The sequence below is a fragment of the Malaclemys terrapin genome, chromosome 11 (assembly GCF_027887155.1).
Source record: "Malaclemys terrapin pileata isolate rMalTer1 chromosome 11, rMalTer1.hap1, whole genome shotgun sequence".
NCBI classification, from domain to species: Eukaryota; Metazoa; Chordata; order Testudines; family Emydidae; genus Malaclemys; species Malaclemys terrapin.
In genome coordinates this window covers 67,934,943-67,962,793 of record NC_071515.1, presented here as the reverse complement: position 1 = coordinate 67,962,793, position 27,851 = coordinate 67,934,943, and the positions used below count along the sequence as shown (strand labels likewise).

The following is a 27,851-nucleotide window of genomic DNA, read 5'->3' as shown; positions in this document are numbered from 1 at the left end:
AACCAAAGGATCCATGTGGTGCTGAAATCACCAGACCCGCCCTTCCCCCAAATGCCGTTTTCAAAACAAAAGAGTCAAGTGACATGGCCAGTGCCTGAGCGTTAGCATCTTAAGGGTGGTGGTACAGCCCTGCCAAAGAGGCAGGCGAGAGCTGCATTGGCCCAGGAAGAGCACCAGGCGATTGTGCCTCAGGCCAGCGCCGTCTTTCCCGTGTGCTCAGTGTGAACCGGAAGGAGCAGCAGCTCGCTCTGCTCCATCTATTATGATGGTACGAATGCCATTGTAACCCACACTCCTCCTGGGTGTGGTGTTCTGTCCCATCTAGTGGCACCAAAACCACTTAAAGACAAAGAGAAAATGAGTCTGCTCTACACCCTTAGCCTCACGCAGTAGAGGCTCATGCACTGAGCTCCAGAGGTCCCAGATTCGATCCCGCCCGCCGACGACCGGGGCCTGTTGGTGTTACACCATCTCCCCCAGTGTGCCAGCGCTATTCAGCAGGCTGCAGGGGACACAGCCCACTTCCTCCTCACCCACTTTCCAGTGATTTGCTTCCCAGGTGGAGAAAAGAAGCGAGCAGTCTCTGCGCTTTCCAGAGCAAAGGAACTGCTCGTGTGGGAGGCCCTTGCACGTTGGGCTTTTTGCAGGGCTTCTACCCCAGCATGGCCGTGCAAGAGCCATCACAGTCTGTCTCTTAGTGAAGTTGCAGTTTCAGCAATTTTCCTTCCAGCCTCCTGTATCCTTAGCACTTGGTACAAAGGTTTTAAAGGCATCATTCAGGCACATGATCCCTGTATAAAAACCCACTGTGATTGGTAGGATGAAACACCTGTATTCAAATATCGGGTCTGGATGGGGGCACATTTCTTCTGCTTGGCTAAAAGGATTTGTGTGTGTGTGTGTGTGTGTTTCTTTGCTCCAGTGGCTCCAGAGTTCCTTGTGCCATTAGTGGATATCACCTGTTTGCTTGGTGACACAGTGATGCTTCAGTGCAAAGTCTGTGGACGGCCAAAGCCCAACATAACCTGGAAGGGACCAGATCAAAATATTCTCGACAATGAGAACAGCACAGCCACTTATACCGTTTCATCCTGGTAAGTTCATGCATTGGACTCCCAAAGGATTCAGGCTTGTTGGTAGTTTCCTTCCCATCAGATGAGGTGACTGCACCAGTCAGACTGCAAGACACGTTAAAGATATGATTATCTAGGCCAGCCTGGCATGCTGCAGTAGCAGCACATTATGTATGCCAGCTATAGGGGATCAAAGTTTGGGACTCGGGTGAAGTCTGCAGCTCCCCAACCTGGGAATATGCTTTGCCTCTGGGACGAGGCAGTGTCTTGTGTGGCTCTCTAGGGACCTCCTCCAGCTGTTCCAAGGAGAGCATTGACGGTCTCTAGGGGAAGTCCTAGCTGACGGCGCTTGGGCAGAAAGACAGGCCATCATGATGCTGGATGCCCCAAAAGCCCTGCGTGGGGAGGGAAAAAGATATTTTCCAGAGAGCTTTGCAATCAGCTTTGGGCAAACCTTGCTGGCTCTAGAGTTTGAGTGCAGTTCAGATGCTCATCTACAGCTTATCTGAACCACTTGGGAGGACACAATTAAAGTGGAAATCTCAGGGGAACAAGCTCTCAAAAGATTTTCAGCACTTCTGGTTCTGGTGCAGATGTAACCTGGGAATGCAGAGTCGGGTGAAAATGAAAAATAAGAAATCCAAAAGAAGGTACTGTGCTCGTTCATCAAAACGTGCTGCCAGGTCAAGAGAGCCCCTGGAGACCATCAGGTTTTCATGGCTGCCCTTACTCTAATTTGCCCTGCTTGCATTTACTCAGCAGATTGATTCCCTGGGGTATTTAGAGGGATGATATTCCCATACAGGTGATGTGTTTACATCAGTGGTTCCCTTTTTTCCTTCAGAACTGGGGATCCATCTAGTCTTGTTGCCTTGATTCTTTTTACCCCCCAACATCCCTCTCCCCACCCCTCCACTGCCAAACACCTGACTGACGGATAACTTACGTGCAATGGGCCAAATTCAGACCTAGTGCAATCTGGTGCAAATCCATTGGACTCAATGGAGCAATGTCACAGGTCTGAATTTGGCCCAGTAGAACTAAAAATACCCTTAGTATGTATTTCTCCTTAGTGCTTTGCATGGACATCCTTTATCTGTGCCTATTGTACCCTCTAAGACATACCCTGTTTCCCCGAAAATAAGACATCCTCCGAAAATAAGGCCTACTTACAGTTTTGCCTCTCGTTGTAATATAAGGCATCCCCCCGATAATAAGGCATCCACCGATAATAAGGCATTTTTCATTTCTGAAAAATAAGACATCCCCTGAAAATAAGACCTAGCGCATCTTTGGGAGCAAAAATTAATATAAGACACTGTCTTATTTTCGGGGAAACAGGGTAGTCATTGTTCCAATACGCTACGAGAGATGCCTGTGTAAGGCCTTGGCTACACTTGGCAATTCACAGCACTGCCACGGCAGCGCTGTGAAGCGCGAGTGTAGTCGCGCTGCCAGCGCTGCGAGAGCTCTCTCTCAGCGCTGCAAGTACTCCACCTCTCCGAGGGGAATAGCTTGCAGCGCTGTGAGCGAGCGTGCAGCGCTGCAGGCGCTGATTACACTGGCGCTTCACAGCGCTGCACTCGCTGCGCTCTGGGGGGTGCGTTTTCACACCCCTGAGCGCAGCAAGTTGCAGCGCTGTACAGAGCCAGTGTAGCCAAGGCCTAAGTATTCGCTCGTAAAGCAGCATTTTAAAATGTGACGTTTCTGACACCTGTAGTGATTCTGGGGAAATCACCCTGAAGATTTGTAACCTGATGCCTCAGGACAGTGGTATTTACACCTGTGTGGCAACAAATGAACATGGAACAGCCTCGACTTCGGCTACAGTCAAAGTGCAAGGTACTGGATTTTTACCTTATCTTTTTGTGCTTCTGAAACGTAATGCAGCAACAGCTTTGCTGAGCCTCTTTGTGGAGGCTGGGAGCACTTACAAATAGCCACTCTCCAAACAAGTAGGTAAGGAGCTGTTGCAAGTGAATGACAAACAAGGGGGCCAAATCATGCAGCCTTTACTCAACCCCAATTCCCATGTCAGAGGGAGCAGCTGATGCTTAGCTCTAGATTGAGATGCCTGAACTTTAAAGGCCATGTTCTAAAATGTTGGCCTAACATGCATCATAACCACATAACCTTTACCCATCCTAACTGAGAACGCTGCTTCCCATAACTACAGCACCCAGTGGGCCCAGACTGGGCCCTGATGCAAAGCCCAAGTGTGATTTGCATAAAGGCTTTCAGTGAGAGTAAGCAGGAAATCGAGTCCTCTCCAAGTTGCAAATCATCAGCATAGATGCTGTTGCCTACAGATGTTGTTGCCCCTGCTCTTCCCTCTTTGCAGGAAGCTTTGGCCAGGGGAGCCTGTACCTAAGCAAGGGGGCGTGAAGTTTACTGGTGGTGAATTTAGGGCTTTGCACCCCTTTGAAGGGAGGGGGTAAGGACTTGGCCCTTAGAAAACACTTTGTGGGAGCTCACCTTTGAGGAATGATGACGGTTCCATGGAATTGTAATGAGTCCCAATGGTGAGCTGGCTGTTGGTGACCTCCAGCTCCAACAAAGCATATTTTAGAAATTCAAATGAGATCTGCCTGCGGCACTGGAGGCAACGCAGCTGTAATGAAAGTATCACTGATGGCTTGTGGCGATGCGAGGATCATGAACATTTAGGAAGTCAATTTGTTTGTTCTCACGATGGGCCCCATTGGTTTGATTTGTCAGATTTACCGGAAAAGTAAGTGGGTAAATGAGCTGCTACCATATTCCAGACAGGGCTTAGCTACATGTGTAGCAATTGCTGATTGACTCCTAAGTGCTACAGTAATTCAAATAAGTTATTATTTATTAATAAATAATAATTCCACCCCGTGTGCCTTGTCTGTCACCTTTTGCAATGTCAGCCGTTCAAAGGTCACTACTGTGTGTGCTCACCACACCAACGGCCCAATCCCAAGTTCAGGGAAATCATTGGACATTTTTTTTTATAACTTCAGTGGGTTTGGATCAGGCCCTGAGGTTGCAGCAGAAACCAGTAGCAATGGGCTAAGGACACCAATGCAACTGCATTTACCATAGTTAGAATAACCTAATCCAAATTGCCATGTGTCTGAGTGAAAATTCCTCCTCTTCCCCCCCCCCCCCCCCCCCGCGCTGTTCTCCAAGGTCAAAGGTAGAAGGGTGATGATACTGCCATGCCATCCTCAGCGATGCTCAAATATACCGTGGCTGCACTTGCCTTCCTTTGTTCCTCAAATATTACTAGAGAGAGCGGGCACTCGGGCTTCAGAGCCAAGCTGAGCACCAGCTGAGAGCAAGAAGAAACTCCCACCCACGCTATAATATTGCACAATTGAGTCAGCACATTATGGTCTAGAGGACATTGGCCTTCCTCTAAAACATTTCAATATAAACCCGTGTTGGAAACAGGATACCTGACTGGATGGACCAGTTCTGATACAACAATTCCTGTGATCTCTCCAGCCGCTGCCCAGACAACTCTCATGTCCACAATAGGTAGTAGAAAGGCTTTTTTTTAATATGCTCTAAGCAATAACGTACAAACAATAAGTGATACTGGTTTTTCTTTTCAAGGTGTTCCAGCCGCCCCAAACCGTCCCATTGCTCAGGAAAGAAGCTGCACTTCAGTGATCCTTCGCTGGCTGCCCCCATCCAGTACTGGCAATTGCACCATTTCAGGCTACACCGTAGAGTACAGAGAAGAAGGTAGGGAAACATTAGCCTTTACGGCAGGGGTGCCATTTAGGGGGCGCAGAGGGGCCTGATGCCCCCTCCATCCCTGCCCGCTCCTCCCCCGAACTTCATACAGAGCTCTGCTCCCAGGCAGAGCTCTTAGGGAATGTCTGCTCTGGCAGAGTTACAGCGCCGCGCAGAGAGCGCTGGAGGGAAGCCGCTGTTATGTGTTCACACTGTCAGCTGCCTACGCAATAGCGTGTTCACACTTGCAGCAGTATTTGGAGTGGTGCACTCTGGGCAGCTATCCCACAGAACATCTCTTCCTCTTCTGCTGCTGAGAGTTGTGGGAAGGCGGAGGGGATCGAGGGGCATCCTGAGTCCTGTCCCAATGGCCCGGGATGCATTGCTTCGCATTCCAGAACCCCCCGTGCTTCCATCCACATTTGGCACCATCTTCCCACGGTTTGTGTCCTGTGCGCTCTGGCCTCTTCAGGCTGCAGGAATGGATTCCGAACAGTTGACCAGTATGCTACTCACTCTGACTAACCCATCATGAGTGGCAGTGGAGTTATTCCTTAAACTACAAAAGCAAGAGGAGTGCGACATTGATCTCACCACACGTAGTAGCTAGGACATGAAATTTTGGCATTCATGGAGGTGCTGACCACAGTGGAATGCCGCTTTTGGGCTTGGGAAACAACCACTGAGTGGTGGGATCACATCGTCATGCACATCTGGGATGACGAGCAGTGGCTGCAGAACTTTCGGATGAGGAAAGCCACATTCATGGGACTATGTGATGAGCTCGCCGCAGCCCTGCGGTGCAAGGACACGAGAATGAGAGCTGCCCTGCCATTGGAGAAGCGCATGGCAATTGCACTGTGGAAGCTAGCTACTCCAGACTGCTACCAATCAGTCGCTAACCAGTTTGGAGTGGGAAAGTCGAAGGTTGAACTTGTGTTGACGGAAGTGTGCAGGGCTATTAATCACATCCTGCTCCGGAATACCGTGACCCTGGGCAACGTGCGTGACATTGTGGATGGCTTTGCACAAATGGGCTTTCTTAACTACCGAGGGGCGATAAATGGCATTCATTCACCAGACCACCTAGCCACCAAGTACATTAATCGCAAGGAGTATTTCTCAATGGTTCTCCAGGTGCTTGTGGATCATCGTGGGCGTTTCACAGACATTAACGCAGGCTGGCCCGGAAAGGTGAATGACACGCATCTTTCGGAACACTTGCCTGTTCAGGAAGCTGCAAGCAGGGACTTTCTTCCTGGACCAGAAGATCACCGTAGGGGAAGTTGAAATGTCCATTGTGATCCTTGGAGACCCCACCTACCCCTTAATGCTGTGGCTTATGAAGCTATACACGGGGCAACTTGACCCCAGCAAGGAGCGGTTCAACAGCAGGCTGAGCAAGTGCAGAATGACTGTTCAATGTGCTTTGGCCGTTTAAAGGCCCACTGGTGCTGCCTATAATGGAAGCTGGACCTGGCCATTGAGAATATTCCTATGCTTATAGCCACGTGCTGTATGTTTCATAATATTTGTGAAAGGAAGGGTGAAAGCTTCACTTTGAGCAGTCTATGAATCTTCCTATTCAAGTGGATGAAATTGGACAATTTCCAGGACTGTTTTCAAAACATTTTCATACTTGAAGTATCTGCCTGTGAGATGTTCATGATGGATGATGCAATGAACAGGGAGAAACTCCGGAAACTTGGGATCGCTTTTCAAAAGTCCAATAAGGCCTACTTTTCCCCCCCACCATTTCAGGTGCTCCATCCGTTGCAACACTGACAAGTTTATCCAGCAATGCATTGCCATTTGTCAAGGCTTTGTGAAGTGCATTCTTTATGTCAACACCGCGGGCTGTTTCTTTCAGCACCACTAAGTCCAACATTTCTTCTTTCACAACTACATCCGCAGAAACACAGTTTGAAGATGTCATTGTCATTCATGAAATTATTGTAGGGTTAACACTTAAATCTAAAACTATTCTGTTGCGACTTATGAACAGTAAACACAGCCTGTAGTGTGCAGCATGCAAGCAGATCACAGCACACGAGGTCTGCACAGCGCTACAGTGACACAATTTCTTGTTATAATGAGCATGTGCTGCTGAAGTTCCCAGCAGCGGTGCCCCTCCCACGGGGCTGAAGCTCCAGCAGAAGCGCCCCTCCGCCTGCAGGGCTGAAACCCTAAGCACTGGCTTGCCGCCTCCTCTGGGGCTGAAGACCCTAGTAGTGGTGCCTCTCCTGCGGGGCTGAAGCCCAGCTTTGCCACCCCCAGCTTTGACTCAACACCCAGCGGGGCTGAAGCCCTGAGCCATGGCGCTCTGCTACGGGACTGAAGCCACGAGTGCCGGCTTGCCCCACTGCGGGGAGAAGCCCCGACCTTCGGTGCCCCCCACAGGGCTGGAGCCACAAGCGCCGGCTCTTCCCCTCCCCCCCCCCCCCCCCGCAGGATGAAGCCCCAAGCTCTGCAAGCCGCAGTTGATCCCTTAAAGAGCCACATGCGGCTCGTGAGCCAGAGTTTGGCCACACCTGTCATAGGCCATTAATTTCACCCAGCTACTTCTGCATTAAGCCCAGTAACTTGGGTTTGGCTAAAGCAAAGGCATCCCATCTTGATTCAAAGTCTTTTCTTATATTGTCAATGTATCAGACAGGCTTTTCTGATGGCCTCTTACTGTGACTACATTAAACTGCTTGTGTTTTTGATCCAAATAACTTTGCTGTTTCCTGCATTCCAAGTGACGACCCACTTCCTGTTTTCCTTCCATCCAGCACTGAATTCCCCCACCTCTCTCAACTCCAACACTCCCTCCCCCCCCCCCCCGCAAAAATGAATAATTAAATGCACTGCCATCCCTACAGGCCTAGCAATGCATTATGCCAAGGTCATACAAAATGATTCACATTCCTATTTACCTTCTGCTCACAAAGGCACAATGTTTGCTGGGCGGAATGCCTTGCCTTAGGCATGTTTCAGAGTAACAGCCGTGTTAGTCTGTATCCGCAAAAAGAAGAACAGGAGTACTTGTGGCACCTTAGAGACTAACAAATTTATTAGAGCATAAGCTTTCGTGGACTACAGCCCACTTCTTCGGATGCCCCAGGTATTAATACATACTCTGAGTGAATTACTAAATAGAAAGTGATTTTATTAAATACAGACAGTAGGATTTAAGTGGTTCAAAGTAGTAACAGACAGAACAAAGTAAGTCACAAGCAAAATAAAATAAAATGCGCAAATCTATGCCTAATCAAACTGAATACAGATAATCTCACCCTCAGAGATGCTTCAGTAAGTTTTTCTCAGGCTGGACACCTTCCAGGCCTGGGCACAATTCTTTCCCCTGGTACAGCTCTTGTTGCAGCTCAGGTGGTAGCTAGGGGATTCTTCATGTGGCCTCTTTTTTTTTTTCCCTCTTAATCACTCTACAACAAAAATGTAAGAAGCAATTTGAATTGTCTAAATCCCGTCACTTAGTGAATGATCTACCAGCTATCTTAACCCTCATCACATCGATTTGACTGGCACATCTGACAAAGAACATTAACAACATTAATTGTTGCATTAACTCTTGCATTAACAACAGTAATCAAAACATTTTAAAAAGCAGTAGTTCTGTTTTTTAAAATGTTGTTGATTCCTCCACTGTTACTCAACTTCACAAGGATCACTGACTTTTCCCTGCCTGTCTCTGTGATATAAGCGAACCTCACAGATAGTCATGTTCATGTACTTTATGCAAAGCAAATACTTTATGGTAAGAACTTAAGGTTAAAAAGTCAGTCTTATACACAAAGATTCGGCCTCCTGACTCCAATTTATATAAAAATACTCCATGCTTATGCATCTTGCTCTTCTCTTGCCATGTGAATGCCCAATATTACTGCGACTTACCGTTAATGGGTGTCATGCAGCTCATGCCCCCAGATCAAAACATACCCCAGGCCCAGAGGTTGAAGATTTGTGATATGTAGTCATGCCATCTTCAGTGAATCTGGATTGTAACATGGCTGCCTGTGCCTCTTTCCCAGATGCGATTACTACCACTGGTCCAGTTTTCTTCATTTTTTCCCCCACATTTGGCACATTGCAAATGGGTCTTCCTCCAGTGCATCCCAGAATCCTTTGTGCTGGTTTCCATCGTTTTTTAAACAAGACACCAAGGTCCATGGCTCTTCACGGGAAGGGCTACAGGAATGGTTCCCCTGGGTTTCCGGGCATTCATAGAAGACCCAGTTGCAAGTGACTGAACCAATCTGCATCAGCACAGGTGAGGAGAGACTGAATGGGGCTCAAAGTTATTTGTGGTAACCAGAGGCCCCTCTTTTTAAAAAATAAATAAATAAATAAAAACCCCAAAAAATCTCAAGTACAGAATCTCCTTTTCTGTTGATTCCTTTGGTATTTCACCCAGTTATTCCACTGTCATTTCCAGATATGTCTGGATATTTTTTCTTGGGCTGTATTTTGGTCTTGTCCATTAATTTTATTCCTGGAAGGCTCCATATTTAGCAGATCTCATTATGTACGCCACAGACATGTTCTGAGAATCCTGACAACTTGTTCTTCATCTAGGTCCTTCAAGAATCCTATCTAAAGCCCAGCTCCCTCTTGCCAGTGTAAATAATGCATCCTAGAGTTTCTTCCACTGCACTTCACTGTAATCAAAGAGAAAAAATCAAGTCAACATCACACTTCTTTACCTGATTTCACATTCACTGAAACCTTGTGCACAGGCCGGTGCACATCATTGTAAGCCTGGTGTGAGACAACCTCAAATGCTGTGCGCATTTCTGGGGGCCTCACTGCCCAAAAGATATTGGCAGAGAACAACCAAAATGACAGGGTGTCACAGGGTCTGCACAGGTTTCTGCCCTCTCACCCTGTGCTTAGGCTGGTAAAATAAGAGTTCTCACGCCTTCTTCTGGTGTTTCACCCTTGTGCTTTATTTTACAGTGCCACCGTGCAGTCCCCTTTATCCCCCAACAGTTATCTCATTTCTACCCCATTCCAGGGTCTCTTGGCCCTTGAGGCTCCCTTCCTGTGGTGAGGAGACAGAGCTGTCACCTCCTGTCCTCTCCCAGGCTAGCCTCCCAACTGAGTTTTGTTCAGGGCTTTTATAGCCCTCCCAGCCTTCAGCCCAGCTGTCGCTGCTTAGCTCAGTCTATTGCAGTGACAGCCCTCATTAGGGCCTGCAGGTGGGCTCCCTGCTGGCTGCTTTGAGCCTCTGCCCCTGGCCTTTCTGCCTGAAAGCAGGGCTTAGCCAGCATTTTAGCAGGGCATTCAAGGGGTTTCACCCCTGCCCTGCCACACAGGGGTTGCAGGGATTGACTTAAAGGAAAGAGTAAAAGTATTACATAGCTGTAGCTTGGTTAAACAATAACTAGAGAGAAGATGTGTTTGGAGGGAGAAAAATTGTCCCAGGATGGGACCGAGGAGTTATTAGCAAAGAATAATGGGATGAAATTGTGAGAAGAAAAGTTTAGGATGTGCTATCAGGAAACACAACGGGGAGTACTTGTGACACCTTAGAGACTAACAAATTTATTTGGGCATAAGCTTTTGTGGGCTAAAACCCACTTCATCGGATGCAAGGAGTGGAAAATACAGTAGCAGGTATAAATACACAGCACATGAAAAGATGGGAGTTGCCCTACCAAGTGAGGGGTCAGTGCTAACAAGCCAATTCAATTAAGGTGGAAATGGGCTATTCTCAACAGTTGACAAGAAGGGGTGAATACCAAGAGAGGAAAAATCACTTTTGTAGTGCTAACGAGGCCAATGTAATCAAGGTGGCCCATTTCAAACAGTTGACAAGAAGGTGTGAGTATCAGCAGGGGTAAATTAGTTTTTAGCTCATTAGTTTTTGTAGTGACCCATCCACTCCCAGTCTTTATTCAGGCCTAATTTGGTGGTGTCCAGTTTGCAAATTAATTCCAGTTCTGCAGTTTCTCGTTGGAGTCTGTTTCTGAAGTTTTTTTGTTGAAGAATTGCCACTTTTAAGTCTGGTATTGAGTGTCCAGGGAGATGGAAGTGTTCTCCTACTGGTTTTTGAATGTTATAATTCTTAATTTCTGATTTGTGTCCATTTATTCTTTTGCGTAGAGACTGTCCGGTTTGGCCAATGTACATGGCAGAGGGGTATTGCTGGCACATGATGGCATATACCAATGTAATAAATTTGTTAGTCTCTAAGATGCCACTCCTCAATGTTTTTGCTGATACAAACTAACACGGCTACCACTCTGAAACCTATCAGGAAACTGTCATATACTAAACAATGGAATAGTCTCCCGTGGGATGTGATGGAAGCCCCATCACGAGGGAGGCCTGATTCTCCTCTCCATTACACCAGTATAACTCCAAGAGGAGGCCAAATGCCTAATGCAAGTTAGAACCCCTTGGATCACCCTAAACAACGGAATTAAAGCAGCTCAAAACCTGTGTATTGGAGTGGAGCATTAGGCCCATCAAAACTTGTCTTGAGCAAATCACTCAAGAATGTATCATTGCAAACAATCCTGTGTATTTTCAGGTCAATGGTCAAAATTAATTGCATTATAATAGAGGCTTTTTCATTTCTACCTTTTAAAAAAACCCATGGATTTTACCTGCTCCAATATAAACAGTCTCATGTGACATCTATGTATGTGTGTATCAGAGAGAGAGAATTCTCTTACTGAGTATGCTTCATTCACACATTGATTTCTTTATGAATTGGCCTTATCATTCTGCTATATCACCTGTAAACGGTGATGGCTAAGAACTGGTATTCTTTAAGAACTGGTATTCTACTTTTGAGCTAAATCAAACTGTATTTTCTTCAAATGGCTCTCTTTCTCCATAAAATTCAGGATCCCAGGTCTGGCAGCAGTCAGTAGCCTCCACTTTGGATACCTATCTCGTCATTGAAGATCTCACTCCAGGCTGTCGATATCAGTTCAGAGTCAGTGCCAGCAATCCCTGGGGAATTAGTTTACCTAGTGAGCCCTCAGAATTTGTGAGCCTCCCTGAGTATGGTGAGTACTTTGTGAAAAGGAAAAGGCCAGCTGACGGACGAGAAGGAGAAGGTAATGCTTATAAGGAGAATTGTTCCTTGATTGGTCAACATTACATTTCCTTTCCAGAGCTGATTCAGGTGATGAATATCAGAGAAAGCTAGATACTTCCTCAGAACAGTCCTAAATGTTACTAGCCTCACCAAGTCCTAGCATCAACACAACTCCTTTCTCTCCAAAAGGAAAAGGCATTTGGATAACTGAATATCTGATGGATCCCAGAAAACTTGCCATTCCTCCACCCCACCATAACAGGATTCCTCCATATCCCCCCATGCCAGGGGATGTATGCCTCATTCCTCTCTTACCTGCCCTACCCCCACATGCCACCGGCTCTGTCTGGAAAGTAGGTCATTGGAGATATATAATCAAGTTGAATGAAGGACTTTGCAGACCCTGCCAATAATCCTTTACACTTTTGTAAGGCATTTCATCTGAGGCTTTCAAATCAGTTTACAAATATTAATCCTCCCCACGCCCCTGAGATGTGGATAAGGCAGGATTACTAACCTCATTTTACAGATAAGGAAATGTAGGTGCTCTTGGTTTAAAACATATGAATGTATTTCATCAAGTCATAAAACTCTTTTAAATGGAGAGGGAGGATGGACTTGCAGTCAAGGTCCTGTGTGACCTTGGACAAGTCACTTGATCCTCCGTGCCCATCTGTAAAATAGGGATAATACTTTCCATCTCCCACACTCTGCCTTGCCTATTTAGACCATAAACTCTTTGGAGCAAGGTCTGACTCGTGCATTGCCTAGCACCATGGAGCTCTGGTCTTGGTTGGTGGGTCTAGGCAACTGTAATATAAATAATAATTTGTTTTATATTGTAAGAAATAATAGAACTTATCTTACAATGGCATTAGAAGTCTCTGCTTTTCCTTGCACTTAAATGGAAGCTGTATTATTTGACTCCTACTCTATCCCAGGAGCCTGTCAATACGACAGCTCAGGATTTGAGGCTGACCCTCCACTCCCTGGCGATCAGATCCTCACACCACTCTGGAAAAGGACCAGAGTGGCAAAAAGGGGCTCCAGAAGCTAGGATCTGGCAGTGGGAGCTTTTTGGTGCAGGCACTGTGGAAAACAGCTTCAAGTCTGTCCTTTAGGGACCCCCTCATAAGCCGCAGCATAGGGGGCAGGGATGGAGATGGGAGGGAGGGTATGTCAGGCACAGGGCTACTGCACTGAGATTCTGGGCAGTTTCATGGCTGTTTTAAGAGTATGTCTACACTGCAGCTGGAAGCAAGTCTCCTAGCCTGGGTGGGTAGACTCGCGCTAGTGTGGCTAGAGATAGCACACTAGACATAGCAGAGCGGGCTGTGCAATTCAGGTTGGGGCTCAGGCTCTCAACCCCGAAAACATCCACTCCATGTGCAGCGGCAGTCAAACAAGCAAACGGAATGTTGGGAATCATTAGGAAAGGGATAGATAATAAGACAGAAAATATCATATTGCCTCTATATCAATCCATGGTACGCCCACATCTGGAATACTGTGTGCAGATGTAGTCGCCCCATCTCAAAAAAGATATATTGGAATTGGAAAAGGTACAGAAAAGGGCAACAAAAATGATTAGGGGTATGGAACGGTGTCCGTATGAGGAGAGATTAGTAAGACTGGGACTTTTCAGCTTGGAAAAGAGACGATTAAGGAAGGATATGATAGTGGTCTATAAAGTCATGACTGGTGTGGGGAAAGTAAATAGGGGGGGAAGTGCTATTTACTCTTTCTCATAACACAAGAACTAGGGGTCACCAAATGAAATTAATAGGCAGCAGGTTTAAACCAAACAAAAAGAAGGATTTCTTCATGCAATGCACAGTCAACCTTTGGAACTCTTTGCCAGAGGATGTTGTGAAGGCCAAGACTATAACAGGGTTTGAAAAAGAACTAGGTAAATTCATTGAGGATAGGTCCACCCATGGCTATTAGCCAGGATGGGCAGGGATGGTGTCCGTAGCCTGTTTGCCAGAATCTGGGAATGGGCAACAGGGGATGGATCACTTGATGATGACTTGTTCTGTTCATTCCCTCTGGGGCACCTGGCACTGGCCACTGTTGAAAGACAAGATATTTGGGTAGATGGACCATTGTTCTGACCTAGTATGGCCGTTCTTATGTTCTTCAAGCCTTGAGAGCCTGCACTCCAGCCCAACTCGCAACATCTGCATTGCTATTTTTAGTGCACTAGCTCAAACCCCGTGTCATGAACATACAGCTAAGGGTAGCATAAAATCCCTCCTTTACCTATAAAGGATTAAGAAGCTCAAATAACCTGGTTGCACCTGACCAAAAGGACCAATAAGGGGAGAAGATACTTTCAAATCTGTGGGGGAAGGTTTTGTTTTGTCTCTCTCTGTGTGTTCTCTCTGGGTCATCGAGGAATCAAGGCAGGGAAAATACATCTCCCAAAGCCGTACCTAAACTAAGTATCTAAGATTACAAATTGTAAGTAATAGGAAGGAAATGCGTTAGATTATCTTTTGTTTTAGTTTGTAGATTGTCCCTATGCTAAGACGGAGGTTTATTCCTGTTTTTTTGTAACTTTAAAGTTTTGCCTAGAGGGGAATCTTCTGTGTTTTGTATCTTATTACCCTGTAAAATTACTTTCCATCCTGATTTTACAGAGATGCTTCTTTTACTTTTTTCTTTATAATAAAGTTCTGGTTTTTTTAAGAATCTGATTGGTTTTTAGTGTCCTAAAACCCCAAGGGTCTGGTCTGTGCTCACCTTGTTAACCTATTTGGTTGGTATATTATTCTCAAGCCTCCCCAGGAAGGGGGGTGAAGGGGTTTTGGGGAATATTTTAGGGAAACAGGAACTCCAAATGGTCCTTTTCCTGAATCTTTGTCTAACTCAGTTGGTGGTGGCAGCAGTACCCATCCAAGGACAAGGAAGGATTTGTGCCTTGGGAAAGTTTTTAACCTAAGCTGGTTGAATATAAGCTTAGGGGGGTCTTTCATGCGGGTCCCCACATCTGTACCCAGAGTTCAGAGTGGGGAAGGAACCCTGACACCCCATCAGTGTAACTCTGTCTACCTGGGCTGGGTGGCTCACTCCCAGCTGCAGTGTAGATGTGCCCAGAGAGGCAACTATAACTTAGGCCCCACAAGCTGTCTTTGTTACAGTGAAGATCATGCAGCCACTGGAGCAGCCCAGAACTGGGACGTCACAAAGGTAACTTCAAGTCACCTTAACTTCCTCTTCTCCTGGGCTGCACCTTTTAGAGGCACAGCACAGAATCTCCCACTGGCAGTTTTGCCTAGGGAAGAGATATGGAAACTGACTCTTAATTGTTAATTTCTCCTTTAAGACACTTAAATTTTTAAACGCTATATGATCATTAGAACGTGTTTTATGTTACCTGGGAAACTTTTCTTAACCTGAATCTTTCTTGAATTTGTTTTTCCCCAAAGATGCTGCCGCTGATGGTGCCACTGTTTCATGGAAAGAAAACTTTGACTTTGCTTATATGGAATTGCATGAGATTGGGAGGTAATATTAGCATTGTAATAAACCAGAAAAACAACCATGTGAAGCTTTCCCATCACGAGAATGTTTAGGGTTCTTTTGTAGCTACCAAGTAAATGCAACGTTTCCGTCTTACCTTTTTAAAAATGCCATTTCTTTCATGCTGTTGTGCACATGAAATCAGTACAAAATATGTCACTTTCAAGATCAAGTTTAGAATATAGTCTGAGTGTAATTCAGAAGGGAATGGCTGAATGTGAACTTCTAACCTATTAGGTGTGGAAATCTGTATCCGTCACTGGAAGTTTTTGCTAGCATCTGCTCTCATTTTTAACGGGGGGGAGGGGTTTCTTTTGGTTTTCTGAGAATGGTCGTTGTTTTTATTAAGAAAATATTTTTGTGCTTTTTTTAAAAGAAAAAGCAGCAGCTGCAAATTGAGCCCACAGGAGATCATTAGACGACAGCACAATGACTGTACAAAGAGAAATGACGCCATTTATCATCTCTTTTTGCTCATCCCAAAAACTCTAAACGCCCAGGATAGGGAACATAGGTTCTTTGTAAGGAAATGTTATGAATAACTAGACAAATCTATTTCCTTGTAAAATATTAATGCGCTGACTCAAATAACGCTTTGAAAATCACTCTTCTTGCACTGAAAAAAACAGACATGATTTATTCATGGGTCGTCTTCATTATCGTGTCTTCCAGGGGTCGATTCTCCACAGTAAAGAAATGTATTCACAAAGCCACCAGGAAGGACGTTGCTGTGAAATTCATTAGTAAAAAAATGAAAAAGAAAGAGCAGGTGGCGCACGAAGCAGCTTTGTTACAGCACTTGCAGCATCCTCAGTACATAACTATCCACGATACCTATGAGTCGCCCACGTCTTATATCTTAGTTTTAGAGCTGTAAGTACCTCGCAGGATCAGGATTTAAGTGAGGCTCTCCCATTGACTTCAGTGAGCCTAGCATTTCACCCGCTGCCCTTTTTTAGATCATAGTGCCGTGTAGCGCACCCGTTACATGCTGGATTTCTATTGTCTCTCGTCTATGGATTAAAGGAAACTAAGAATCACTGGGACAAGTTCATGTTTGATGTTACTCCACTGAAGGCAGTGGGATTACATCCGAGATTAATTTGGCCCCCACTGTCCATTTTTGATAATTGTGTTCAAATATATATCAGTCAAATCTCACCCAAATGCCTATTTTTTTTTCTTTAGTGACAAATGCAGTGCAGCAAGCACTATTGCTCTGTAAAGAAATGGTGGCTTTTGGAGACAACATGTCTTAGTGACCAGAGCACTGGTTTAAGACTCCAGAGACCTGAGTTCTAGTCCTGGCTGGGTGACCTGAGGCAAGTCACTGGCTGCCCCGTGCCTCAGTTTCCCCAGCTGTCAAATGGGGATAATGATATTGGCCTGCTTTGAAATCTAATTATTAAAGAAGTTTGATATTATTTTAATGCAAAATACTACCTAGGTAGATAATGTCCCATGAAGTACAGGTGGGCTATTTGTGTGTGTGTGTGTGTGTATATATATATATATACACACACTCTGAAAAATGTCCATCCAGGCCTATTGGAAAAATGCCTGGGTGGACATTTTTCAGAGTGTACATTTTCAAAAGGAAAATATTTTCATTTGAAAATTTCAGTCTTTTTTCTTTTTTTTACACCTTTTATCCATCAGCCCTACAGATAAATAGACCAATCCCAGTAAATAAATGTATTTGTTTTCAGAGAAATTGCCACCATATGTTGAATTAGTCCTTGAGCAAATTATGGTATCTTGAGGCTGCTTTAGATTTTCAAAGACTGTTGATAAGTTAATGGTTGAGGAATAATCATACTACCGCTTTCATGGCCCGCCAGTGTCTTTAGATCATTAGCTACATGCTGAGCCTTACATTTGAGCTGCAGTTATCTTTTCAAATATTAACCATTCCTGGAGGTTTCGTGTGATGAATTTTTTTTTCAAGCTGGGTTTTTGATTTGTTTTTAGTATGGATGACGGCCGTCTCTTGGATTATCTTATGAATCATGATGAACTGATGGAGGAAAAAGTAGCTTTCTACATAAGAGACACAATGGAAGCCTTACAATATCTTCACAATTGCAGAGTGGCTCATTTAGATATAAAGGTAGGAAGTAAAGAGGATGAAGCTATTCCTTGGTCAAGCACCAACCCCAGAACGCCTAGGCACAGTCTGTGCCCTAATGAGTTTACAATCGAAATAGACAAGCACTACAGTTCAGATCTATAAAGCACCAGGTGGCCAGCAGAAATGCTGATCACACTGTGGTGCGGGATTTCTTTCTTCCTTTTAATAGTAAGACATCCCTTCCCTGTTTGATGGGTTTATACTGCTGGGCTTTGTGGAAGAGCCATGTTTTAAGGCGGGATTTAATTAGGAGAGTGGATGCCTGGCACATGAGAAAAGTTCTTCTTGCAAAGAAGACAAAAGTAGGAGAAGGCTGCAAAAGGAGAAGTTGGGCGCGAGGAGCAAAGTAGGGACTACGAAAAGAAAAGAGCCGAGGGGCAGGCAAGAGCATAGCAGTGCAAAGCCTTGAAGGTCAGGGCAAGGAGCTTAAACTTCAACGGGATGGGAGAGGAGCCCAGTGGAGAGATTCAAGGAGGGGAGTGACTTGGTCAGAGGGAAGAAGGATTTTCCCAACTGCATTTTGGGAATTAGAGAGGCTCAAAAGTCTATAATGGCATTACCATGAATCAAACCTTTTTTTGTTAACACACATGGCAGGAGGCAGCTATGCTGTCAGAGTCTGACAGATAATGTCCTGAATTCATTATTGTAATGTTTTATTTATTGGCATTCCAATTCTTTTGGCTGATTGATTATAACTAGCATACAATACAGTGACTAGAATTTCATTGGGGATTGACACCAACCTGGGCTCAAGCTGCCTTGGGTAGAAGTTAAGGTGGTATTGGTTGTTTGGGGATTATTTTTTTTATATAAAGTGCATGTGCAGACTTAAATGGCCATCAAAAATAGACACTGAGGTGCCAACCTGCCCTCTTATATGAATTCCCTTTCCACTTAGGGCTGGTCCACACTAAGCCCCCAGTTCGAACTAAGATACGCAACTTCAGCTACGTGAATAACGTAGCTGAAGTCGAAGTACCTTAGTTTGAACGTAAAGGTACTTACCGCGGGTCCACACGTGGCAGGCAGGCTCCCCCGTCGACTCTGCCTACTCCTCTCACGGAGCAGGATTACCGGCGTCGACAGCGAGCACTTCCGGGATCGATTTATCGCATCTAGACAAGACACGATAAATCAATCCCAGAAGATCGATTGCTTGCCGCCGAACCAGGGGGTAAGTATAGACGCGTACCCTAAGTGACTTAATCCCTACTAGTAGACTCAGCTCCAAGGAGGAGTCTCCTGGAATCTTCACCCCAGAAATGTTATTTCAGGTGGTACTTTGGTTCTTCCATTGCCCATGACCAAATCTTTTTTCCAAAATAACATATAAAAAGGTTAAGTCCCAATTGGCTAAGCTACTGAAAATGCTTTTCAATATGTATTCGTATATTTTTTGCTGGACCTATAGCAGCTTTCAGGAAGTATATAGGTATTCCTGCAAATTACTTAAATTACACTGAATCCTAAATTAGCAACTTTATTAGACCATGGGATAGTTTCCCAAAGCAACTGGTGGAAGTCCCCATCACTTGAGTCATTCAAGATGCACTGAAGGGAACAAAACTGTGCTGGTAAGTGAAAAGCAAGAGAGGCAGAAGTCACAGTAGGCTGAGTCATGCACTTATAAAACTGGGTGAGGGAAGGGATGCTGGTATTGTCAACAATGATTTGAGAACGGAGAGAGGAGAGAGTTTGGAAAGCTCTGTGATTAGTTTAATTTTAGACATGTTGAGCTTGAGGTAGCAGTAAGAATTGCATGAGGATGAGGAGATAAAGGAGAGACCAGCAGAGAGGTATGAGTAGATGATGGTGAAGAAATAAATTTGAAAGCTATCACAAGCTAGATGAGAGCTGAATCCATGGTTCAAATGAGAACTCCTGGGGAAAGTGCAAAAGGAAGCAACAGAGAGTCCTGTGGCACCTTTAAGACTAGCAGATGTATTGGAGCATAAGCTTTCATGGGTGAATGCGTCTGACGAAGTGGGTATTCACCCACGAAAGCTTATGCTCCAATACATCTGTTAGTCTTAAAGGTGCCACAGGACTCTTAGTCTTGATCTGTAAAAAGCAACAAACACGGCTACCCCTCTGATACTTGACACCATGCAAAAGGAAGGACACAGCCCAGAGCCCTGCAAGTCTGCAACAAGTATAGGGAGAGAGCCATAAGAAATGCTGAAATAGCTACGAGCAGGAGGAAACCAGCAGAGGTTAGGACCAAAAATACCTGCACTCTAGTTTGGAAGACAAATAATTAGATCCATATATAATTGCTCTAGGAAGATTAATTTGGGAAAAATAAACTTGTCTCATAGAAACAAAGAGTCAAGTCCTGCTCCATTACACTGGTGTAAAACCAGAATAACTCTGTTGACGCTAAAGGCTGTGTAAATGGGAGCTGAATTTGTTCCCAGGCATTCAGTGTCCTGATTGGTATTTCGCATCTCTGATTCAGTATAAGTTTTGATGAGCTAGTACACAGGGGTTCTCAACCTTTTTCTTTCTGAGGCCCCCCCAGACATGCTATAAAAACTCCACGGCCTGCTTGTGCCACAATAACTGGTTTTCGGCATATAAAAGCCAGGGCCGGCATTAAGGGGGAGCAAGCAGGGCAATTGTCCAGGGCCCCACGTCACAGGGGGCACCATGAAGCTAAGTTGCTCAGGCTTCTGCTTCAGCCCTAGGTGGTGGGGCTCAGGGCCCCAGGCTTCAGCCCCATGCAGTGGAACTCCGGCTTTCTGCCCTGGGCCCCAGCAAATCTAACACTGGCCCTGCTTGGTGGACCCCCTGAAACCTGCTCACAGACCAGGGGGATCCCTGGACCCTGGTTGAGAACCACTGGTGTCAACTTCTCTTAAAATGAAAGGGACACATTTCATTTACAAAACAATCCTACAATTTAGTCTGTTTTAAAATTTCAACAGCCAGAAAATCTGCTCATTGACTTAAGGATCCCAGTGCCTCGTGTCAAGCTTATAGACTTGGAAGATGCAGTTCAGATCACGGGTCATTACCATGTTCATCAGCTGCTTGGAAACCCTGAGTTTGCAGCTCCTGAAGTTATCCAAGGTGCCCCTGTCTCACTGGGCACAGACATCTGGAGTATTGGGGTCCTCACCTATGTCATGTTAAGTGGTGTCTCTCCATTCCTGGATGAAAGCAAAGAGGAGACATGTATAAACGTGTGCAGAGTGGATTTCAGCTTTCCTCATGAGTATTTCTGTGATGTGAGTCATGCAGCCAGAGACTTCATCAACGTTATCCTCCAGGAAGACTTCAGGAGGAGGCCAACAGCAGCCACTTGTTTACAGCATCCTTGGCTGCAACCTCACAATGGCAGCTATTCCAAAATCCCACTGGATACCTCCCGTCTGGCTTGCTTCATTGAGCGCCGCAGACACCAGTATGATGTGCATCCAGTTCCCAACGTCAAGAGCTTCATAATGAGCAGGATGAACCCGGGAACGTGATGCAACGTAGTCCTGTGATATACACAGCTGGGCCTGAGGCAAGGCATACAGTATGAACAGACACAAGGTGGAATCTGTCTGTATATAATTCTGTATTGAGTATTACATACATTTCATGTGGTTTCCCAAACTGAGGGATGTAACTCTTGCTAATGGTTGCAGTATCTGTCCAGTTATTCGGAACCAAAGTTAATGTAGGTGCTGTTAAGTGGGCGTGCACACCCTCTTGACAAGGCTGTTCTTGGAAAGCAAGCAATCTTCTGGTTATAGTGATGTCCATATTATAAAGAGGGTGTTTAAAATGGGAACCAAAATACTGTTGCCTTAGTTTTTTGAAAGGCAACCTTATAAGACAGCCTCATGGTCTTGGCAGACTGATTTGGAAGAGAGTAGTGATTGGTGGAGTAAAACTAGGTTGACCCTAGGCAGTCATCATTTACTACAAAACTGTGTTGGATTCAGATTTTGCTGAAATCATTGCTAGTCAAGTGCCAGTTACAGGCAGGACTTTGCAAGCCCTTAATACACGACTCCCATTGACATCAATGGGGACTCAGCCTGCAGAGGGCATGCAGGATCAGGCCCTTTTCATTGTAATATCCGCTTTTGTGGTTAACTGATTTAAATACAATGTGGTTTCAGACACTCTCTGGTTACATGGTATTGCTCACGCATACCTCTTCAGTTCAGGATACCAGTGGGATTCCAGAGCTTTCTGCTACATCAAACCAACATGCAGTAACTTTTAGAGCTATGGTTAAGGCAGTGAATTCACTGTGGCAGAAAGCTATTTTGACTAAGCACAATGAGACGCTGATGGTTTTTTAAAACACTTTATAAACATTGTACAGAAATCTTTTCCAAAACCTGTGCACTGAGAAAAGGCTATGTCGAATTTTTGCAGTATCTGTAATTAGATGATGATGATTTTTTTTCTATCACGTTGTTCAATTTACATATGTTGTGTATATATTAAAAGGATCCTGTTCTAGCTAGCTCTGAAACTGCTCGGCCCAAAGTCCATCCAAAGCCGATCAAAGTGCAGTAAGAGTAATGGGTTCATCTTTGGGCTTACAGCTTCAAAATGGTTTTCAGTGTTTAAAATTGATTGCTTATTACACTTCCAGATTCATAAATCTCTCTCCAGGCACTTTTAAGGCCTCCGTCACCCAAGCATCCGTGAGGCTATTTTTATGTCCTAGGCAATTCATTGGCTGGCCAAATCTTCCCCTTTTTAGCTGCAGGACCAGAAGAAGAGGCAACTCACCGCCTAGTGTTTTCCCCCCCCTCCTGCTCCAATAGCTCGGGGCCCCTACAAATTGTAAGGCCAGCCCTGTGTGGGGTGGATCTGATAATCAGCAATGGAGTATATTCTTTCCAGGTGCGTGGGTAAGTTTTGTCAGTACTGAGAGCTCTCTGGGTGCCTGGAGTAGGTAATACCACTGACGTTACCAAGCCAGGTAATAGTAAACCCTTCATTCATGGTGTTGGGATTTCTTGAGGCAAAGGGCTTGATTCAATAACCTGTGCTATCTAGTCTATCTTGAGAAATCACTTAGGGGCAGTAGCAAAATCCAGCACACCGTCCTAGTGACGGGGCTGTGTCCTGGGAATATCCACAGGAGTTGGTTGGTGGGCAGAGAGGAATTCTCCCCACTGCCAGGTGATGCAGTCATTCTACAAGCGCTACAAAAACAGCAAACTGAATAATAATGGGGGATTTCAGCTATCCCCATATTGACTGGGAACATGTCACCTCAGGATGGAATGCAGAGATAACATTTCTATATGCCATTAATGACTGCTTCTTAGAGCAGCTAGTCCTGGAAGCCCACAAGGAAGAGGGAATTCTTGATTTAGTCCTAGGTGGTGCACAGGATCTGGGCAAAGAGGTGAAGAGAGCTGGATTGCTTGGTAATAGCAACCATAATCTAATTCAATTTAACATCCTTGGGAGGGGGGGGACTGAAGAAACCCCCCCACACTAGCATCTAACTTCAAAAATGGGGAGGCTAATTAAATGAAAATTAAAAGGAACAGTCACAAGAGTGAAATGCCTGCAAGTTGCATGGAAACTTTTAAAAACACCATACTAGAGTCACAACTATATGTATATCCCAAATATAAAAAAGAGGACAAAACCAACAACAACAAAAAAAGGCAAGTTACCATGGCTAAACAGAGGTAGATAGGCAGTTAGAGAAAAATACATTCTTTAAGAATTGGAAGTCAAAACCTGAGGAAAACAGAGAGGTGCATACACTCTGGCAAGTCAAGTGTAAAACTGTAATAACAAAAGACACAAAAATTAATTGCAAAATTGTTTTTAAATACACCAGAAGCAGGAAGTTGCCAGACACACAGTGGTGCCTCTGAACAATCGAGGTGCCAAAGGAGCACTCAGGAAAGACAAGGTCATTGTCAGGGCCGGCACCAGCGCAGCAAGCAGCTGCTGGGGGCGGCCAACGGAAAGGGGCAACATGTTCCGCTCTTCGGCGGCAGGTCCCTAGTCCCCCTCCAAGGGAAGGACCTGCCACTGAATTGCTGCCGAAGAATGAAGCGGCGACGGTAGAGTCGCCGCCGAAGTGCCGCCAATTGTGGCTTTTTGTTGGTTTTTTTTTCTGCTTGGGGCAGCAAAAACGCTGGAGCCGGCCCTGGTCATTGTGGAGAAGCTAAATGAATTCTTTAAATCGGTCTTCACTGCAGAGGATGCGAGGGAGATTCCCACATCTGAGACATTATTTTAGGTGGCAAATCTGTTGAACTGTACCAGATTGAGGTGTCAGTAGAGGAGGTTTTAGAGCAAATTGATGAATTCAACAGTAATAAGTCAGCAGGACCAGATAGTATTCACCCAAGAATTCTGAAGGAACTCAAATATGAAAGTGCAGAATATTAACTTTGGTATGTAACCTATCACTTAAATCAACCTCTGTACCAGATGCTTGGTGGATAGCTAATATGACGCCAATTTCTAAAAAAGGATCCACGGGTGCTCCTGGCAATTATAGGCCAGTAAGCCTAACTTCAGTACCAGGTACTGTAATTGTAGATTTATCAGTCACATAGATGAACACAATATGTTGGGGAAGTGTCAACACTGCTTTTGTAAAGGGAAATCATACCTCACCAATCTATTAGAATTCGATGGCTCGACCAACATGTGGACAGGGGTGATCCAATGGATATAGTGTACTTGGACTTTCAGAAAGCCTTTCTTATGGTTCCTCACCAAAGGCTCTTATGCTAAGTAAGCAGTCATGGGATAAGAGGGAAAGTTCTCTCATGGATCAGTAACTAGTTAAAAGATCGGAAACAAAGGGTAGGAAAAATGGTCAGTTTTCATAGTAGAGAGAGGTAAGTATCCGGTTCACTGAAGGATCTGTACTAGGACCAGCGCTGTTCAACATATTCATAAATGATCTGGAAATGGGGTAAACAGTGAGGTGGCAAAGTTTGTAGACTATACAAAATTACTCAAAATAGTTAAGTCCAAAGCAGACTGTGAAGAGTTACAAAGGGATCTCACAAAAGTGGGTGACTGGGCAACAAAATGGCAGATGAAATTCAATATTGCTAAATGAAAAATAAAGCATATTGGAAAACATAATCCCAATTATACGTACAAAATGATGGCATCTAAATTAGCTATTACCTCTCAAGAAAAAGATCTTGGAATCATGCTAGATAGTTCTCCAAAAACATCTGGTCAATGTGCAAAAGCAGTCAAAAAAAGCTAACAGTGTTAGGAACCATTAGGAAAGGGATAGACAATAAGACAGAAAATATCATGTTGCCTCTATATAAATCCATGGTACACCCACACCTTGAATACTGTGTACAGTTCTGGCTGCCCCATCTCAAAAAGGATATATTAGAACTGGAAAAAATACAGAGAAGGGCAACAAAAATGATTAGGGATACGGAACAGCTTCTATCTGAGGAGAGATTAAAAAGACTGTTCAATTTGGAAAAGAGAGGACTAAGGGGGTATATGATAAGAGGTCTATAAAATCATGAATGGTGTCGAGAAAGTAAATAAGGAAGTGTTATTTATCCCTTTACACAACACATGAACCAGGGGTCATCCAATGAAATTAATAGGCAGCAGGTTTAAAATGAACAAAAGGAAGAATTTCTTCACACAATGCAGCCAACCTGTGGAACTGGTTGTGAAGGCCAAAAGTATAACTGGGTTCAAAAAAGAATTAGATAAATTCATAGAGGTTAGGTCCATCAATGGCTATTTGCTCTGGGTGTCCCAGAGCAACCTCTTGACTGTTAGAAGCTGGGAGTGGATGACAGGGGATCACTTGATAAATTGCCCTGTTATTTTCACTGCTGCTGAAACATCCAACACTGGCCACTGTCCGGAAGACAGAATACTGGGCTAGATAGGCAATTGGTCTGATCCAGTATGGCCATTCTTATGTAAAATAATCAAAGCTGTCCACATCCCACCCCCACACTCTGTCACCTCCATGTCTTGTTCCTTCTCTTTTCTTTTTCTCGAATAACGGATCTTTTTGGCAGGAATGCTATTTTGAAGTGCTAAGAGACAAGGTGGGTGAGAGATCTTTTATTGGACCAATCTCTGTTGGTGAAAGAGTTAAGCTTATGCGGAGCTCTTCTTTAGGTTTGGGAAAGGTCTATTTTGAAGTGCTGGCAGTTGAAACAAGCTTCATTTTTCAAGTAAGTAAATTTGGGGCCAAATTTTGCCCTTAGTTTCCTGTGGCGTCAGAGGGTTTCACAGGTGTAATTGAGGGCATAATTTGGCCTTTCATATGCAAACCATCAAAAGAGGCTAAATATGGAACCCCAGAATGCTATTTGTATGGATGGTTTGGGACTATAACTGTACTTTAATGCCTTTTAAATTATCAGATAAAAAGCAAATTATCTAAGATATAATACAATCTTCAGAGACCAGTTTAGTGACTAGTGCATACACAGACGTCTGACTGACAATCACACAGTTGGTTCTGTTTCCAGTCCATTCCCTATAGAGGCAGATTCTTCTCTCACACAGGACTGATTTATCATCCAGTTCATTCTTTTGTGTTCCATCAGAAGATGGGGCTTTTCTGAGGGGAACAAAATAAAATCCTGTTTTTACAAGGCTGATTGCACACTGCCATCAAGTGATGAATTCCTGTTCTGGAATCTGTATATTGATGAATGTTACCATAATGTCGGGATTCTGAATATTTGCTGTAATTGTGGTCTTTTAATATGAAGCTAGTAAAACAAACATCTTCTCTGGTCACTTAAGCCATATTTCACCTCCATGTCCAACTTTCAATGCTGGTGCTTTTACTTCTCTTTCTACCAAACTGTTCAAAACTACTCTGCCAGTGAGGTCAATAAAACCAGATATGCCTTCCACTGATACCGTAAGGAAGGCAAATGCACAGACTGTTTTGTTGTTATTGTTTTTTTAAAAGAAGGAATTTCACAGCGAGAGTTAGAATATACTGATGCTTTTCAATCTTTGCAACAATCAGCTGAAAGAGGAGCAAAAAAGATTGCTAGGAGCTCAGCATTTTCAAGGTGCAAACTAATTCCACAGCCTTAATTTCAGTGTCCTGCTGGTCTGCCTTAAGTGTATGTTCTGTTTTATTATAAATTTCATTTTGTATACACACAATGTGGTTTTGTAAAGGTAAGTTTGTAAATATTTTATTTGAAAGTCAAATCACTTGTGTAACATTGTAAAGTGATTAGCTGCTGTCACATGTTAATATTACTATGCTACAATATGTTATCTACAGAAGCTTCAAAATGTACATCTTCTTTCATTGTGTTACTATAAATACAGTATATTAAAGATGCAGTTTCTGGGTTTTTTGATTAAAGACAATTGTTCAGAGAAAATGAGTGAGTTTTATTTCACAAACTGTGGAGTCTGTAGAGCCTTTAACACTAAAACACATCAGCTACTTTACTCAATACACCCGTTCTGCCTGGATGTCCAAAAGGAACTCAAACATTGAAGGAATCACCCCCACATGTGCTAGGTATTATATAGAGTTGAGCGAACAATTGCTTTTGTAGTTCAGTAGTCGAATTGGAAAATCCCCCCAAAAGTTCATTTTAGACCAACCCAACATAGAAGTAGAGGAAGTGATTCTTGCTGAAATGAAAAAAATAAAAACAACAAAAATGAGGTTGACTCAACATGTTTTGATGCAAAATAATTTTGGGGGGTTGGGGGCATTTTACCTTTTTAAAATAAATCTAGTCATTTCATAAAGGAAACATTTAAAAAATCAAAAATTTTATTTCAAATATATTGAAATGACATGTTTTCACTTTTTTTTTTTCAGCTGAAACTATTCCCCAATTTCTACCCCTATACTGTCATTCAATCCAAAACTGCATTTTTCAGCAAATAAACTATTGGTCTCAAAATTTCACCCAGCTCTTGCCTCGTGCATGTAAAATACAGGATGGAACTGCTTTTTCTTTATTCGCTTCGAAGTCCAGAGGGTGGAGCGGATCTCTGGATGCGACTGTTCAAAGCTGCGCTGCTCTTCAACCATGCTCTCCCCATCCAGCGAAAGACTAAGCACTACTTGTAAAGGTCCCATTGCTCTCCCTGCAGATAGGAAGAAGAGGATCTCTGCCAATGTGGAGAGAGGCCATCCCACCCACAGGCTAGCCCCCTTGCCAGCCTGAAAAAAGGCTCCTGCCAGCCACTGTGTTGTCAATGCTTTAGATTTTATCATGAGTCTCGCAACATTTGAGGAGTTTCTTAAAGCCCCAGCTCCTGGAGTCAGGTGATTGTGGGGGGACCTCTGCTTTCATTGAAAGAAACAAGAGACCCTTCTAGCTGCAGAGAGCTGGAGGAGGTGACCCCTGCCCCAAACGCCAGGCCAGAG

At 44.3% G+C, this 27,851-nt stretch overlaps 1 protein-coding gene across 1 annotated transcript in view; it reads left to right on the top strand.

Moving 5' to 3' along the window:
* Positions 1 to 27,841, top strand: part of KALRN (kalirin RhoGEF kinase) — a 732,870-nt gene extending 705,029 nt beyond the window's left edge. Inside the window, exons 20-27 of the mRNA XM_054043358.1 lie at positions 923 to 1,094; positions 2,794 to 2,915; positions 4,662 to 4,793; positions 11,642 to 11,806; positions 15,270 to 15,348; positions 16,036 to 16,236; positions 17,335 to 17,473; positions 20,425 to 27,841. Coding sequence (XP_053899333.1) covers positions 923 to 1,094; positions 2,794 to 2,915; positions 4,662 to 4,793; positions 11,642 to 11,806; positions 15,270 to 15,348; positions 16,036 to 16,236; positions 17,335 to 17,473; positions 20,425 to 20,970 — 1,556 coding nt within the window. The 3' untranslated portion in view covers positions 20,971 to 27,841. The remainder of the gene's footprint in view (positions 1 to 922; positions 1,095 to 2,793; positions 2,916 to 4,661; positions 4,794 to 11,641; positions 11,807 to 15,269; positions 15,349 to 16,035; positions 16,237 to 17,334; positions 17,474 to 20,424) is intronic.
* Positions 27,842 to 27,851: the final 10 nt, after the last annotated feature.